We start from the raw sequence: 17,673 nt of genomic DNA on the forward strand, positions 1-17,673 counted from the left end.
CTTCACTGTGAAGCTGTAAAATGGGATTCATAATTTTTAAAAATACAGATAAGAATGTAGTTTTTAACTAGAAAGTAGATTTGTCATTAGATATCAAAATGTAACAAAATAAAGTTGTAGGACTATTTATAAATGGATATTTCTCATGAATATTTAAGTAAAACTTAAGTGAACTTTTCTGTTATTGTAGCTTAAGTAGTGTTTCTCTTTAATTAGACTTGGTAATTGGACTTGATAACTCTTTCATTGATGATTTGGTGCTGTATCCTTGGTAGTGAGTAGTTAGACCTTGTGAACTGGTGAGTAGTCACTGTTCTTTTCCATCCTTTGTGGTAAGTTAGTCAGCAGTGCTGTAGCCTTAGTGTTGATGAGCACATACCTTCTTTAGTGATTGTTCCACCTACTAATACACACTGAGGAAATTGTTTTTTCTTCTTTGTTCTGATAGAAACTGGGAAGATGAACTAAACATAAAACCTTTCTTAATAGGTTATACTATCTGATGCTAGTGCACCTGGTGAAGGAGAGCACAAAATCATGGATTACATTAGAAGACAAAGAGGTAAAATTCAAAAGTGTTTGATTATAATGAATATAACCCAGGTCGGGAGTATAGCTTAATGTTAGAAGATTTACCTAGTACATGCAGGACCTTGGGTTTTATCCCAACACTGATAGAAAACAAACAAAAAGGCCATTAGCTAGAAAATGCTTGGCATGTTGTGGTACTTCTGTTGTGTGTTGTATGTTTCTATAAATACATGTTTCTTTTTTTAGCCCAGCCTAACCATGACCCAAATACTCATCATTGTTTGTGTGGAGCTGATGGTAAGTTTCTTCTTGAAGATTTATTGTTCTTGGTTTAAACCACAGAATGTTAGTAGGTTGTTGTGTGGTGGGTATTTCAGGGTTGGTTGACAATTTTCAGATGTCTTGTTTATGTTTAGAAGGAACCACTGTTGATTTGTAATACTGTGCTCAGTTAACCTGTGAGGAATTTTATGTTTGTTTTTTTGTTTGTTTTCAAACTTTAGATGTTTTGCCATCGACTTTACAGTGCAGTTTCCCACATAATCCCTAGTGGTTTATTATTGTAGGTCCATGTCTCTGAATGACTTTATAGACTGAAAACCACTGTTGGATGACTTGATTTTGCTGCTATGCTCTGTGTATAGTAGGACTTATTCTTGTATCATCGTTTTGTAGTACTTTGATTACAGTACAGGATCCATCCAAAGTACCATTCATCTGTTATTTTCTTATTGATAGCTGATCTCATTATGCTTGGTCTTGCTACACATGAACCTAACTTCACCATAATCAGAGAAGAATTCAAACCAAATAAACCTAAACCATGTGCTCTTTGTAATCAGTTCGGACACGAGGTCAAGGATTGTGAAGGTTTACCAAGAGAAAAGAAGGGAAAGGTAAGAGCTTTAAGATAGACATTACCCTATTTGAAAAGTCTATTATCATGGGAAAATATACATTGTCACAAAGTATACTATTTCATCTATTTTAAAATGTGCCATTAACCACCAAGTTTTTTCAAACTACCTCATAAAGAGAACCTCACAGAAATGTAGCTTTTGAAATAATGTGAAGTAAGTCTGTATTCACAAACTTACACTCAATTCCTATTACATTATTTTTCTAATGTAATTTATGTTTCCATGAAGGTAAGTTCCCATAGATAATGATGTCTATTGAATGTGAATTATTTATGGAAGATATTTAGAATGATTACTATTTCCTTTGAAGTAACTACAAATATATTAAACATCATGATACTTTACTGTTTTTCTGTTTATCTAGGCTTACTTAGTTGAAGACCCTTCTACATGTGTTTCTACTTTAAAAATTTGGTGCTTGGGGAAAACTGAAAAACAGTTAAATAGAGCATACTATGTGATTTTTGGCTAGACAGCAGAATAAGCAAAGTATACATGGATCTGCGTAAACACTCACAGAAGGGGCATGGAATACACATCAGAATACTGATACTGGAGGGACGGAGGGGAGGGATTGGCAAACAGGCCTTTCATGGTGACCTATGAGCTAGAATGTTTTTTTACTTTTTTTAAAAAAAGGTTTTAATTTGAAAGAGGAAGGGAGAAAGGGAGGGAGGGAAAGAGAGAGAGAGAGAGACAGACAGACAGAAGACAAAGATAGAGCAGAGACAGAGAAAGACATGTTTGAGCTTCCTGACGTGGGTGGTGGAAACTGAGCTTGGGTTCATTGAAAGAACATCAACTGCTCTTAACCATTGAGCCATCTTTCCAGCTCCTTTTATGTTTTCTAAAAGGAATTTAAAAGTATTTTAGAACATGAAAGAATATTCATCTGTATGTGTCTCTCCAAACATAAAATATTCACTGCCAGCCCTTCATACTAAATAATTGCTCACTTCTGTTCTAGATGTGATTATTTTAAAATGGTTTGGTGAACTTTTAAAATTTTAGTACTTAGGGGGCCAGAGAGATGGCTCCAATGTTAAGAGTACTGACTGCTCTTCTAGAAGTCCTGAGTTCAATTCCCAGCAACCACATGGTGGCTCACAACCATCTGTAATGGGATCCGATACCTTCTTCTGGCGTGTCTGAAGACAGCTACAGTGTACTCATACACATAAAATAAATAATTCTTTAAAGAATTTTTTTTAGTACTTAAATATTAAATGGGCCTTAAATTAGAAAAACTTAAGATTTGGGTGGCTGGAAAATTATAGGATTAGGTTGGACACAATCTCCACTGTCTTTCTTACAGCATGATGAGCTTGCAGATAGTCTTCCTTGTGCAGAAGGGGAGTTTATCTTCCTTCGGCTGAATGTCCTTCGAGAGGTATGTTTTGATGGTTATTAGAACTGGCATTCATAAAACATGTTCTTTCCATTGCTTTAACATTAGCCTTCTTTCTTGTAGTATCTGGAAAGAGAACTCACCATGGCCAGCTTACCATTCCCATTTGATGTGGAGAGGAGCATTGATGACTGGGTGTTCATGTGTTTCTTTGTGGGGAATGATTTCCTTCCTCACTTGCCGTCACTAGAGATTAGGTATGTGTATTGTGGGATGTGCCAGTGATTGTCAGCCTTCTTGACTTTACAGAGCCCATTGGTTTTAATGAATAATGTTTGTCTCCTGGTGGCAGGGAAGGTGCAATTGATCGTTTGGTTAACATATACAAAAACGTGGTACACAAAACTGGGGTAAGTTTATTCTTGAATAATTTAAAAAGAGAAGTATTTGGCTTTCTAAGAAGATGATTTTACATGTATTTTATCACTTACAGGGTTACCTTACAGAAAATGGTTATGTCAATCTGCAAAGAGTACAGATGATCATGTTAGCAGTTGGTGAAGTTGAGGATAGCATTTTTAAAAAGAGAAAAGATGATGAGGTAAATACATTGTAGTAGCTGAAATTGCTTCTGTCTTTCGTAGGCCATGATGTATTTTTTACCTGTCTGAGTGTGTGTAATACCACTGTAGTATGTTGTCACTGATGTAATCTCAAGCCTTGTACTTGGTTATTTTATAAAGACTGTGATGCTTGCTGGGTAGAACTGTATATTGTACATTATTTGAGTTGTGTTGCAGGTTTTCTTTTTTCTAATCTTATTTAGGGTATACATCCAAAAACTTGAAGCCTAAGTTGGCATTGAAATAGTGGCTATCATATTTTTTTAAAAACTACTTATACTCTTGAAGCAGGGTTAAGTCTTAGGAGTTTGTATTCTAGGAGACCAGGTGTGTAGGGCCTGAGTTGGATGGCATGAGCTAGGGCTGAATGGTGGAAAAATGGAGGCTCTGTGGAGGGTGATGACTCTTAGGAAAATGAAAACATAAAGGAAGAAACTAAAGTAACAAAGCACTTGAAAGTTGCTTATGGAGGATCCACAGTGCTTGTGGAGGAGTCCAACTTTCTATTTGGGTAATTGAGAGTTTGCTGATTCCATTCACTGAGACAGCAAACTATGTGTACAGGAAATTGGGGCTAGGGGCAGATGCAAAATGAAGTTCATTTTGGAGATGAGTATGAGTGGACTACAGGATGTCTGACAGGGCAAATCTTGGAAACAATTTTAGAACTTTGGTCGATGGAAGGAAGTACTTGAAGACATGAGAGGGAATGTGAAATTCTGTGGGTTGTGTGGAATGAAAGTGCCCCACAGAAGCACGGGAACATTGACAATTAATAAGAGTAAGGAACCAATCAGTTATAGAGAGGCAGAAGGAGATTCCTAATAGAAAAGAAGCTACAGTTTAGAGTGAAGTGTAGAGTTAGTCATGCCACCTAACTGTTGACTAGGAGTGCAAAACCTCAGGAAGCTGGTAGGCTGGAAGGGCAGCAACATAGAAGCAGAGTGACCGAAGATTGATTTTTAGGGGCAGCAAAGGATACCAGTGGGGGCAGTGGGCTATAGTAGCTTCTTACAGAGCTGATTTTATAAGGCAAATGACTATATTGAACAAATAGCAAGTAAAAATTATATTGTTCCTGTGTTTTTCAACTTTGTATACCACAATTAATGCTCTCTTAGTTTTAGGACTTTGGACCTTTCTTATATCATCTATAAGCTGACTAAGAAAGCATTTTTTCCTTTTGCCTTCAGTATTTAGTCAAGTTTTCTTTTAGTATCTACTGGAACAGCTGTTTTGGAGTTGGTTGCTTGGTGTGTGAGTGTGTGTGTATGTGTGTGTGTGTGTGTGTTTGACTATATCTTTAACACTTAAAGTATTTTTACTTTATTGTTATACTTAACAAAAAATAACTTGGTATAAAAACCCCATGGAAAAGCAGTTTTTATTGCTAAGTCAGCATTAAAGGGCAAGGGATTTGATTTCTACTTTAGTGTTTCAAACGTAAAAAGGATTTCTTGCTGACCTAGTTGAGATGTTATTTTAAGCTTTGGTGTCTCTGAAGTCATATTGTCTTTTCTTGTGGCTGCACAACAGGAGAAACATCAGAATTATAGTATGAAACTAATACAAAGTATGTAAATTCATGAAGGTGTTCATAGCACATTAAAATTAAAGACCAATACAGTTCATACCGGCAGTGTGTTTGTTTACGTGTGACCACCAACCTTTAGAGCCATATATTCATTGGGCAGCAGAATGGAAGGCTTCAGAAAATGATGTGTAGGTACTTATTAAAATTGAGCAGTTAAGCCTAACTTGTGGTGCTATGTAGTTTATGAGCTTTGATAATCCTTACTATTAGCAGCTTAGCTTTGTGCCAGTGTTTTGATTGCCAGTGATACAACAGCAGACAAAAACTAGACAAACATTTCTGCCCTCTGAGAGCTTTCATTTTTTTAGGGGAAGGTCGACAACAAACAAAGTAGCCAGATCAGCCTTGTAATGTGGTAGACTTTTAAATGCCATTAAGATAAAAACTAGTTGAGGCAGTATCTGACAAACAGGTAATGGCAAGATTGTAGTTCTAGAAAACACAGCAAGAGGCCTTACCAACAGATGCATGAATACAGACTTGACGATGTTTAAAGGATGCACTTAAAACCCAGAGAATAGCTGAGGACAAGTACTGCCTTGTGTGTACACTAAACAGCAAGGGGTAAGCAGTCTGTGGCAGCGGGAGAGGAGGCAAGGCAGGACTGGTGTGAAGTTCTAAAGAGCAGTAGAGGGCCAAAGCTAGGTACCCTGCAGGCTGTTTTAAGTGCTTAGCTTTATTATGCATCAAAGGGGGGGGGGGTTCTAGGTAAAAACTGACCAGATCTGATTTTTCTCCTACCTTGCTTTGATTAACTATGGAAATCATATTTTATGCAATGAGGCCAGCACATGTTTTGAAAGCAGTGCCATTGGGGCTGGCCAGTGGGCCAAATGTAGGTTATAAGAGAGAAATGAGGTGTTAAGAATGACCACAGAGTATTTCCAAGCAGTTAGAAAGTGGATCACCTCCTCTAAGAAAGGTGAGGAAGGTCTTAGAAGTGAAGATGACAGTTCCACTTTGGACAGGTTTAGTTCAAAGTACCCAGATGAAGATTTTGAAGGGGGAGAGATCTGGTTATTAGCATATGGATAGTGTTTAAAGCCAAGACAGCAGGTGCTCTGCTCATTCCCACTGGAAGAGGTCCAAGTACTGAGCCCAAGGGAACAATAACATTGAGCAAAGGCAGGAAGTGAGAGTAGAGGAAAGCCAGGTAGAGTGTGATTCAAGGAAGTTCTGAAAAGCACTAAGATTTCAGTACTGCCTTGTGTGTACACTAAACAGCAAGTCTTAGAAACTTTGAAGAGAGGGAAGAGAAATGCTTGATTAGAGAAATTAGTGAGGGAGCCAGCTAGATAATTCAGTGGTTAAAGGCACTTGCTGCCAAACCTCACGACTCTCAGATTTCTGGACCCCTCGCGGTAGGAGAGAACAGATTCCTGGAACTTGTTCTCTGACTTGCCTGGAGTGCTCACACAAACACTCATGCACACCCCTCTCTCTGGGTTGAATTTCCAGAACCACAGAAATAAAGAGGAAGAAATTACCAGTTTCCACACCATTGGAGGTTTCATGGACTCATCCTGGGGCACATTTTGTTAAACCCTTCTGAGCTGGGTGCTGTGCACACCTTTAATCCAAGCGCAGGCAAATGGATTTCTGAGTTCCAGGACAGCTTGGGCTACACAGGGAAACTATCTTGAAAACCAACCACAACAAAACACCCATCTCCTGGCAGAAAACACCAATTTCAGATCTCATTAAAGTTTTGTATTGCACTTGACAGTATGCACTTAGAAGAAATACAAGTACATCTGCCTGGGGTAGCCACTAGTACTTGTACCTGTTGGCTTTTTTCTGTTTTAGGCCACATCAGCAGCCATGAGCATTTTACTATTGTTGCACTTGCCATGGGTTTCCAAACCTGTGGAATAGACCATTGTTAACTGGGAGCAATATCAGCCCCAAATCCTGGGCAGTCGAAATCATGGCTTTCCTTTGAGAAGAGAGAAAAAGAACCCTGCCCTATATATGAACTAGACCCAGAATAAACAATAGATCTGAATTCCCTTTCTTCTCTTGATAGCTTTCTGGATGAAAGGGGTTAGTCTTTGTGGAATTACACTTCTTTCTTGCTTGCCATTCATGCTAGAATTAGGAGTGATTAGCCTTTAGTAACGTAGCAGAGTGTATTTATTCAACTGTCTTGTAGAGGCTTAAAAATGGTAGTTATATTTAACAATGTAGGATTCGTTATTTTCTTAACTTATATTTTCTCCATATTGAAAGATGTGTTACATCCAAGGTAAACCTAAGATCTTTGTCATAGCGAATATGTATTTTTAACATCGTAAAACTTTAAGAATAGTTTTTTTGTACCTAAATTCAGTTTTTCTGCTTATCTAGACTTCTCATAAACAGGGATAGATGTGTGTGTATGTGTGTGTGTGTGTGTGTGTGAGAGAGAGAGAGAGAGAGAGAGAGAGAGAGAGAGAGAGAGAGGCCCAGTATTGTCATGTACCCAGATAAACGGTCTTTCGAATCACTCCTGCTAATGTTTAACTCTGACATTTTTGTGTAATTATTTGACAGAATATGTGGATTTTATACTTTTAGGACAGTTTTAGAAGACGACAGAAAGAAAAAAGAAAGAGGATGAAGGTGAGTTTTTAATTTTAATCATATGAGATTAGCCATAGCTTAACTTTTTTGAAGGATGTTATTTAGTGCAGTAACTATTCCTTATTCAGTCAATAACATCTATATCCAACCAGCTGTCTTGGAGCTGGCAAAAGAATACTGGAATCTCTAACTCTCTGCTGCTTAATCCCCCCCCCCCCCCCCCCCCCCCCCCGTGTGTGTGTGTGTGTGTGCGTGTGCGTGTGCGTGTATGTATTTTGAGATAGGAAGTATGTGTCTCTGTCTAGCCCAAGCTGATCTTGAGTTCTCAGTCCTCCTGCCTTGGCTTCTCAAGGGCAAAGACTACTGGTATGTGCCATCATTTTCTTTAAACATCTGTTTCATTTCTAAAGAAGCCCTTCCTATGCTTTGGAGTCAGGGTTCTACCTGATAGAAAGTAGGCAGCAAGTGGCACTTGACTATTAGAATTATTTGTAAAAATTAGGTAGTTTTTGTAATAAGAACAGTTGGCCCTTTGCATCTTCCTTGAAGTTACTACACTCACTTTCTCTTTCATCTTTGTCAAATTAATTCTCTTAGAATGTGACCTTCTGAGCTTCATTTCTCAGCCCTGAAATCTCTTCATATTCTTCAATCCCTCTAGTTCAGTTCTACCTTGGGTTTGGTCTAACTGGCCAGCTTATATCCCCTGCTGTCTTCCAAATTCATCTATGTGTGTGTTTAGTGTTTCCTTCATTTATAGATCCACTTGCATATCTGCCTCTTCCTCTCTCCAGTCACACATAGGACCTCCCTTGTTGGTTTTGCTCCCAGTGTTGACCAGTTCTTTCTCTTAGTTTGCTGCTTCTTGTCTGTCTGTGATATTGATTCTATACTTAGTTGCATAATACTTTATATATATAGTCACTTCCTTCTTTCCTTCTCCCTCTTACCAGATGGAGTTTCAAACTTGTTACCTTTATTATATTTTATTAAGAACTGAGCAGTATCTGGAAACTGAAAGGGAGAAATGTTAAGGTGCTTACCATTGCATATGGCTTCAAGAGGACTGTCTTAGGGTTACTATTGCTGTGATGAAGCACCATCACTAAAAGCGATTCAGGGGGGAAAAGATTTATTTCACTCACAGTTCCATGTAACAGTTCATCTTCAAAAACAGTGAGAGCAGGAATTTGGAGGCAGAGCTGATGCAGAGGCCATGGAGGGATACTGCTTACTGGCCTGCTCCTCATCTTGCTCAGCTTTCTTTCTTACAAAACCCAAGACTACCAGACCAGGGATGACATCACCCACAATGTATTGGGCCCTCCACTATCAAACACTAAGAAAATGCTTTACAGGCCTGTCTACAGCTGGGTCCTATGTAGGAACATCTCAATTGAGATTTTCTCTTTTCAGACGATGCTAACTTGTGTGTCAAGTTGACAAAACTAGCCAGCCCAAGCATACTTATGTGTACTTTAGGGCAAAGTTATTAAGTATTACAGACTGTTGCTTAGAAGGCTTAAGTAACCCTGTGATGTTAATAGAAATTCATGTAATTTTCAGTTAGTTTAGTAGTAAAGAACTCAATAAAATAAGGACTATTCTTTGCTTCCTATCACTATCTGTGTTATAATTTAATTTTACTTCCATTTATGTTAGAGAGATCAGCCAGCTTTTACTCCTAGTGGAATATTAACACCTCATGCCTTGGGTTCAAGAAATTCACCAGGTTGTCAAGTAGCCAGTAATCCAAGACAAGCAGCCTATGAAATGAGGATGCAGAGTAACTCTGTAAGTGGCTTACTATTTCTGTGTAATGTTGAGTGATGAACATTGGATCCTTTTATAATTATGTGTCTGTGGATTTTATAATTGTTCCTAAGGTTTTGTTTTACAGGTTTTTCCCAACATCTTTTAATTTTATTAAATCTATCTTTTTCAAGATGAAAATCACTAAATGAAGTGGGAAAAAAAGTATATGGGGTAGTCAGTACATCACATTCTAGTATAAACAAAATAGCCCAGTTGATGTAGTGTTCCTATAGTACAAAAGGTCTACAGCTGCTCTTCCCTGTCCTGAACACCGGGTGGGGGATGGTGCTAGAGCTATTACTGGGACACCCAAATGTCTCAAGGTTGAGGCTAGAGAGGACAGTGACTTAGATAATTGATACAAATGTCACCCAAATAGATACATAAGGCTTGGCTATACATTCTTTTGATCAAAACTAGCATGCATATTTGAAAGTGCTTTTAAGTTCTATGTGAAGTATAGTTGAACTTTTCTTGGTATGTAGTATGGGCTGTCCTTATGCTAAGGATTTTTGTTTTTTGTTTTCTTTTTTGTTCTAATATCGTTAAAGCCTTGAGCCTTGTGAGCTCTCAATTTTAAAGTTGTTTAATTTGCACAAAATAACTAATCTGCTGTGTTAACAGAAGGAAAACTTAAATATGAAAGTATTTTCTATTCTGACTGTTTTGTTCATATATATTAACTATAATTGGAAAATATTTTTAAAAATTTGTAAATTAAGTATTAAAATATTTATGATACTATTGTGTTCTTCAAATCTGGTGCAAAGGAAAACTAATAACCTGAAGTAGTATCCAAGTTTTTAATAATAGTAATACATATCTCTACTTTTCTATTTTATATGCTGTATTAAAAAAAATACATGTAAAATGATTTAGCAGTTTTCAGATGGAATCTCATTAAATTGCTTCTTTCCAGAGTGGTTGAGTATGGCTGACCACTTCCTATTTGATTGCATTCTCATGAACTTTGTTTGTGTGTTCGATTGTATCTGTTACAGATAATACATACCACATGTGTCATTTTTTTCCCCCTCAGAGATGTTTTTGTTGTTGTTTTTTAAGAACTTTACTGTTTGATAGTAGAGAATGGTTGTAAATTCATGATAACCAGGAAACTACCAAAGGAAAACAAGATTTTTCTTTCTAGATGTGTTTGCTCTATCTGTTTAATAGCTTTAAAAGCTGTCACCATGAAACTTGGTAAGTTGTAGGTGTTTGACTATACCTTCTTACATAAAATGAATAATGAATCTTTCTGTAATATCATAATTGTCTGCAGAGTCCTTCAATATCTCCTAATACAAGTTTTGCATCTGATGGCTCCCCATCTCCACTAGGAGGAATTAAGAGAAAAGCAGAAGACAGTGACAGTGAGCCAGAGCCAGAGGATAACGTCAGGTAAAGCCCTTTCTTTTGGGGTAGCACTTTGTTAGTGAATTGCCGAAAGAGATGTGGTCTAATGAATGCTATTTAGCTTACAGCGGCAATGCCTTCAGATTCTTGCCTATGATCTTTTTATCCAGCAGTAATTAATGTGGAGAGTTAGAATAGTCACTAATTCCAGGGAGATGTGTAAGCTATTGCTGTTAATCCCAAGTATCTAGATTAGTATGCAGGCAGCTTTCTGTCTTCCAAGCCACTTTCCCTCAGAGACCAAGCACTAGATAGACTAGGCATGAATGTTTAGCTCCGATGATATGATCTGAATGTTACTGTTTAGAGATTAAATTTCAGGTTGCTTAACCTAGAAAGTTCAGATACATTTGGACAGTAATATAGTTTGCCTTAGTATTCTCAGCTGCAATGGTTCCTCCTTAAAATGAAATGTGCAGAAATCATTTTAAGAGATAAATATGTATTTTTTTTAAAAAAGGAACTACAGAATTGCACATGTGCGATTTTGTTGCATGGCAGAGGAGTTTCCTTTTAACTGCATATTTAGATTTTGTAGTGGGAAACTTTGATTCTGTAATTGGCTTGGAAACTGACTTTCAATTATTATTTTAAAAGATTATTAGACTCTCCTACATCCAGATTACCTTGAGCTTTCTGTACAAAGGAAAACAATTTTAAAAATTGTAGCTCACTAAGAATTTAGGAAAATGGTATGTTTCAAAGTTCAGCAAGGCATGCGTCTTTTACAGGAGATAAAATGTGGGATTTTTATTTACGATTAAGAAATTCATGTGTAGGTCATATGGGGCTTTACTTTTCTAATATCCTTTAATATCCAATTAATGAGTAACCATGAGATAAACATTTATTTAATCTTGCCATAGTTTCTACCATTTCTGTCCCTCTGGGTTTTTAATCCTAAAAAATTTCAATTTTCTTTGATTTTTTTTTTCCTTAATGTGTTTTAACGTGGATGTATATCTGTGTATATACATGTATATACGTGTACCATGTGTGTGCCTGGTCCCTGGAGAGGCCAGAAAAGGTTGTCAGGTCCCCTGAAATTGGAGTTACAGGTGGTTGTTGGGTGCTGGGATATAAATCTGAGTCTTCCAGAAGAGCAGCCAGTGCTCCTAACCTCTGAGCTGTCTCTCAGGAACCCTTCCCTCTTTTTAAAGGCAAGATCTTACTGTCTAACTTTGGTTTGCATGGGACTTGCTTTGTAGACCAGGTTGGTCTTGAACTGCCAGGGATTTGCCTGCTTCTGCTTCTGAATTCTGGGATTAAAGGCGTGTGATATCTTACCTAACTAGATTGTTTTTTGTTTATTATGTAGCCATCATGACAAACACTGATTTAATAGATAATTTGATTTATTCAGTAATTTATTGTTTAATACTGGTGCTTGGGATAATTAAGGCAGAACTGTTCTTCAATTAAATGATTGAGGCTTTTGGCATTTGTTTCATTTATATTTTTATGTAAAACAGTAGAGTTAGAGTAGAGGCCATATCTTCTATTTCTGTGTCTCTAGTTTTGGTAGGTGGTTTGGGAGATTAGTGTGTTCTTGACTGTTACTTTGTTAAAGTTTGAGACTTGCACAAAAGTCCTTAATGGAGAATGACTTGATGCTCTTGGCCAGTTTTGATTTTCAAAAAGTGTTCTTTAGCTTTTTTCTTGTTCTTTGGATAAAGTACCTACATCTTAGAAAATAAAGATACAAAAAAAATCCATTGGGTAACAATTTATGGGCTGAGAGAGAAAGATTAGACATTAAGAGCATGGGCTGCTCCTGCAGAGGGAGGGCCTGGGTTTGAATCCCAGTACTTTGTGGCAGCTAGCAACCATTCTGTAACTCCCAATTCCAGGAGATCCAGTGCTTGTGGTCATGAAACATGCATGTGGTGTTTAGTTGTACATTCAGATACATAAACATAAAATGTGATTCTGTTTTTTCATTGTTTACGATAATAAGTGACTGCTTATAGGTTATACCAGAACATAAGTGAGGAGAAATAGAGACAATGTAGAAATAAATCTCTGTCTCCTAGTAAGGCATCAGAACTCTTAGTTGAAAGAGGAATAGACAAACAAGAATAGAGAGAAAAATTATGTGCACAATCTTTGCCCGCTCCCTAGATTGTTTTATGCATTATTAACAATTAAAATACCACTTTAAAAATTACTTAATAACTTAACTCAAACCATTTAATATATTAATAAGAACTTTGAAATACAAAATATATTCAATATTTTAATCTTAGAATATAGTTTTAGAATCATTGCACAATTAAAGCAAATACGGAAAGCAGTATTAAAATTGGCACAGACAAGTATCATGTATTTGCTCAATGAATGATTATCCTCTCTTTTTAAAATGTATTTTCATAATATAGTTACCAGAGTCAGTGTTTGGGTTTCTGTTGTTTAATTATCTTTAAGTTGATAATGCTGAAAATGGAGTAATTAGAAAGTTAATGAATCTGATAGCTTTTTTGTTCAGTTTCTTCAATTTCCCTTAGATATTAAACATAAATTGATTTAGTTTGGGAATCAGTAGACAGTCTATGGTCAGAGATGTATTAATTAAATGTAAAATTACTTTACCTGGTTTAGGTTGTGGGAAGCTGGTTGGAAACAACGATACTACAAGAACAAATTTGATGTAGATGCAGCTGATGAGAAATTCCGACGTAAGGTTGTTCAGTCCTATGTTGAAGGACTGTGCTGGGTTCTTCGATATTATTACCAGGTATCAAAAGTAGTTTTCCTCCTAAGTTTTTGGCTAATCATTTTAAAAACCAGTCATTTATATAATTGTACCTATAATTGAATATCCTTAGATAAAACCTACACTTGTAGTTTTAAACTTTCTACTAAAAATTATTACCATGAGTAATATTTGTAAAGACTTGGAAGTTTCTTAGGAATTAGTCAATAAAACTTGGGTCTGTTGCGTTTAAGGATCACAGTATTTGAGTTGGTCTTTAATATTACTAAAGTTTAACTGGGTTTTGGTTTGTATGTTTAAAGAATTTAAAAATAACTGGGCAGTGGTGGTGCATGCCTTTAATCCCAGGATTTGGGAGGCAGAAGCAGGTGGATTTCTAAGTTTGAGGACAGCCAGGGCTACACAGAGAAACCCTGTCTTGAAAAACAAGCATTAAAAAAAAGGGAGTTTAAAACTAATTGGGCATTTGACAGTCACTAACTAAAGAAAGGATGCAGTGTGTTGCGTACCAATAAAAATTTGAAAGGAATTTGATTGTAACAATTCTCTTATATTACTATGATTTTACATGAGATGAATATTAATTGAACTGGTCTGTATCTGACTTGAACCTTTTGTTTTATCAAGATGCCAGATTGGTGAAAGATTAGGTAGACACATAGAAGATTGTAACACTGAGGGACAGTATCTGGTTTCATCTTAAAGAAGAGAATAAACTTAAGTTTGGTATCACCTGAGGATAGGTGAATTGGGTCAGTGTGTCCAGTGCACTGGGTAGTGGTGGAAAGATCTTCCTTTTTGTTTTACAGCACACTAGAAAGGTTTCTCTTTTTCCATGATCAGTACTTACTTTTGTTTTGATTTTAGTGTATTTATAGTCAAGAGAAAGTTGCGACATGGAAGTATAATAGTAAATTTTGGTTGGTTGAGTCTCAACTACTGTTGATGTTCTTAACTACTACTACCTGTTCAATAAAATATCAGGTGAAAACTGTGTTTTGTTTTATTCAGTGACAGAAGCTCTGAAATTGGAAAGAAATGTCATCAAATATATTTTAAGGATAAATATCTTAATGAATTTGTATTTGTAAATGTAAAGTTTGATATTGACTACTAATTATTCAAGAAAGTTTACGATATTTTTTAAATAAAGGAACCACTGCTATGAAGCAGACAGTTAAACAATATTTTGATCTCAGAAAAATTAATTGAATGGAGTATATGCCAGAAATCATATTTTACAAATAAGATATTATAGACTGATAGTCATAGTCTTTTTTTTTTTTTTTTTTACCATGTTCATCATTAAGAGTATTTTGCTTTTAATTGTCATTAATGATTTTAGGGCTGTGCTTCCTGGAAGTGGTATTATCCATTCCATTATGCACCATTTGCCTCAGACTTTGAAGGAATTGCAGACATGTCTTCTGAATTTGAAAAAGGCACAAAACCGGTAAGCTTCAAGTCAGTGAAAAAGTAGGAATTTGAATTTGATAATTGGAAGTCTTTAACCTTTCTCTCTCTTGCAGTTTAAACCACTGGAACAACTAATGGGGGTTTTTCCAGCTGCAAGTGGTAACTTTCTACCTCCATCATGGCGGAAGCTCATGAGTGACCCTGTAAGTGTTAGTGTTTTCAAGTGTGTTAGTAACATTAGTCAGAGTTGACTTTGCATGTCATGGTTTTAAAAAGCTGAAATACGGAAAGAATGTGCTCTATATACTTTTCACTGCATAATGTGGTATTCTGTACTTTCTTTGCCTCTGAGTTTCCTACCCAGTAAACAAAACCGATTTGTTTTCAATCTACATGTTATTATTTTGAGACAGGAAATTACTATGTAGCCCTGGAACTTTTCTGTTCAAGGCTGGCCTTGAACTCACACCTCTGACTCCCCAGTACTAGAATTAAAGTTGTGAGTTATCACATCCTGCATAATGATTTTTATTTGTTTCATCCCTATAACAGCTTCAAACAGACTATCTGACTTACCTAAAATTAACTCTAAGCTTGTTCTTTTTCGCTAGTTAAATATTGAGACCCAGCCAGGAAGTAGGAAATGTTGAGTAACTAAAACTCCTTTTCTTTGTTTAAAGTTATTTCATATTTTTTGAGACAAGGTATGTAGCTTTTCTTTTTGATTCTTTTACTTTCTTCCTGAAACAGGATTCCAGTATAATTGACTTCTATCCTGAAGATTTTGCTATTGATTTGAATGGGAAGAAGTATGCATGGCAAGGTAAAATTTAGATATTATTTCTTTTTTTGTTTTGTTTTGTTTTTTTGTGGGGGGGGTTGGGGTGTTTCTCTGTGTACCCTTGGCTGTCCTAGAACTCCTTCTTTGGACCATATTGGCTCCAATCTCAGAGATCTGCCTCTGTCTTCTGAGTTCTGGGGCTAAAAATGTGCATCGCCATCACCTTGTTTGTTTACAGTTTTTAATAAAGATGATCAATCAGGACTTACAGGATAGAAGAATTCTGGAAACTATACTTTCATAAGTATATGTGAAAAGTAGATCTAAATATTCAATCCATGATTATATTAGGGTTTCTATTCCTGCACAAACATCATGACCAAGAAGCAAGTTGGGGTGGAAAAGGTTTATTCAGCTTACACTTCCATACTGCTGTTCAACACCAAAGCATGTCAGGACTGGAACTCAAGCAGGTCAGGAAGCAGGAGCTGATGCAGAGGCCATGGAGGGATGTTACTTACTGGCTTGCTTCCCCTGGCTTGCTCAGCTTGCTCTCTTATAGAACCCAAGACTACCAGCCCAGGGATGGTACCACTCAAAAGGGGCCCTCCCCCTTTGATCACTAATTGAGAAATGTCTTACAGCTGGATCTCATGAACGCATTTCTTCAACTGAAGCTCCTTTCTCTGTGATAATTCCAGTTTGTATCAGTTGACACACAAAACCAGCCAGTACAATGATTGTCAGTGATCAATAGTAATTTTAATAGTAAAAGATGGTAAATAGCAACTTATTGAAATAGGTTAAAGTTGCAGGTCTAGTGTTCTTCGTGACTTTTTCTTCAATCAGTAACCCATTGCTACCTTTCAAAACTGCTAAGAAAGAAAAACATAGTCATGCCTATTTGGGGTTATGGAAACTTGTAAAAAATATAGTAGAAACTTAACAGTTGGCATTTTCTGTTTTGCCTGTTTTTTACATTTCCTTCTGTGAATAGATAATGTGGAAAAGGTGATTTAAACATTTACACTAAATTTAAGATGTCAGTCACTGCTCAACCAAAGTTGGTCATTGAATATAACAACAGACAGTAAGAAAAACTTGCTCACCAAATTCTCCTCTGACACTTTTTCTGCTGTACTCTTTTTTTAGGATACTAAACTTGGAATTGTGAGACAGAGGGGTGTGTCATCAGTTTACAGATCGAAGGGCTAAGAAGTAGCTCAGTGGGAGATTATTTACCTGGCATGCACAAGTGCATTTGATTCCCAGAAACCTCACAGCACCCCTCCCCTGCCCCAAGCCAACAACAACAAAAAACATACTGTAATTGGGGGTTACCTTTTGGTTCAAATAATAGTGATAATTTCTTATTACTTTAATATAATGATATTGAAAAATGCTTCCAACATATTGGGGCTATTTAAGATGTGCTTTGGTCACATGTAAATGGATTTGTCTCCAAAGGCTTTTGAAGGAACTTTGTAGAGGATGATTTAATTAAAGAGAAGCAGTGTAGGAAAATGGAGGACTAATTAAAATAAATTAATTAATAAGTAAATATATTTGTGTTTATTAAGTACGTAATTTAATGCTTGCTTAGGTTTACTAAATAAACAAGTAAATATTTAAATATATAAACATACAGATTGCTTGCCAACTTAAGTTTTCATAGTTATTATAGTATTTGTGTCAGTGATAAATCTTCTCAATATAGTAATTTTAGGAAGAAGATAAAATAATGCCCAGTGGTTTGAATTTCTTTTTGCCCTCTTACCTCCCCCTGTTCCCCCATTCCCCCCTTCCCACTTCCCTGTTCTGGTATTGCCCTATAATTTCTTAATATCCTTGCCAATATTTTTCTGGATTTTTTTGTTGTTGATTTTGGGTTTTTTTGAGCTACTATGACAACTATGAAATGGTAACTCACAATAGCTTTCTTTAATTTACATTT

The 17,673-nt window shown here is 36.4% G+C and overlaps 1 protein-coding gene across 2 annotated transcripts in view; it reads left to right on the top strand.

Annotated features, from left to right (window-relative positions):
• Positions 1–17,673, top strand: part of Xrn2 (5'-3' exoribonuclease 2) — a 63,752-nt gene that overhangs the window by 13,303 nt on the left and 32,776 nt on the right. Inside the window, exons 7-20 of one of the 2 annotated variants that reach the window (XM_052183824.1) lie at positions 490–562; positions 778–828; positions 1,270–1,427; positions 2,767–2,841; positions 2,923–3,056; positions 3,152–3,209; positions 3,293–3,400; positions 7,573–7,617; positions 9,241–9,372; positions 10,676–10,794; positions 13,408–13,543; positions 14,868–14,975; positions 15,052–15,141; positions 15,689–15,761. In XM_052183824.1, coding sequence (XP_052039784.1) covers positions 490–562; positions 778–828; positions 1,270–1,427; positions 2,767–2,841; positions 2,923–3,056; positions 3,152–3,209; positions 3,293–3,400; positions 7,573–7,617; positions 9,241–9,372; positions 10,676–10,794; positions 13,408–13,543; positions 14,868–14,975; positions 15,052–15,141; positions 15,689–15,761 — 1,360 coding nt within the window. Of the gene's footprint in view, positions 1–489; positions 563–777; positions 829–1,269; positions 1,428–2,766; positions 2,842–2,922; positions 3,057–3,151; positions 3,210–3,292; positions 3,401–7,572; positions 7,618–9,240; positions 9,373–10,675; positions 10,795–13,407; positions 13,544–14,867; positions 14,976–15,051; positions 15,142–15,688; positions 15,762–17,673 lie in introns of those variants that run through there. The other variant, XM_052183825.1, reaches the window with a different exon arrangement.

This window comes from Apodemus sylvaticus, chromosome 5, assembly GCF_947179515.1.
Source record: "Apodemus sylvaticus chromosome 5, mApoSyl1.1, whole genome shotgun sequence".
Taxonomy (NCBI): Eukaryota; Metazoa; Chordata; class Mammalia; order Rodentia; family Muridae; genus Apodemus; species Apodemus sylvaticus.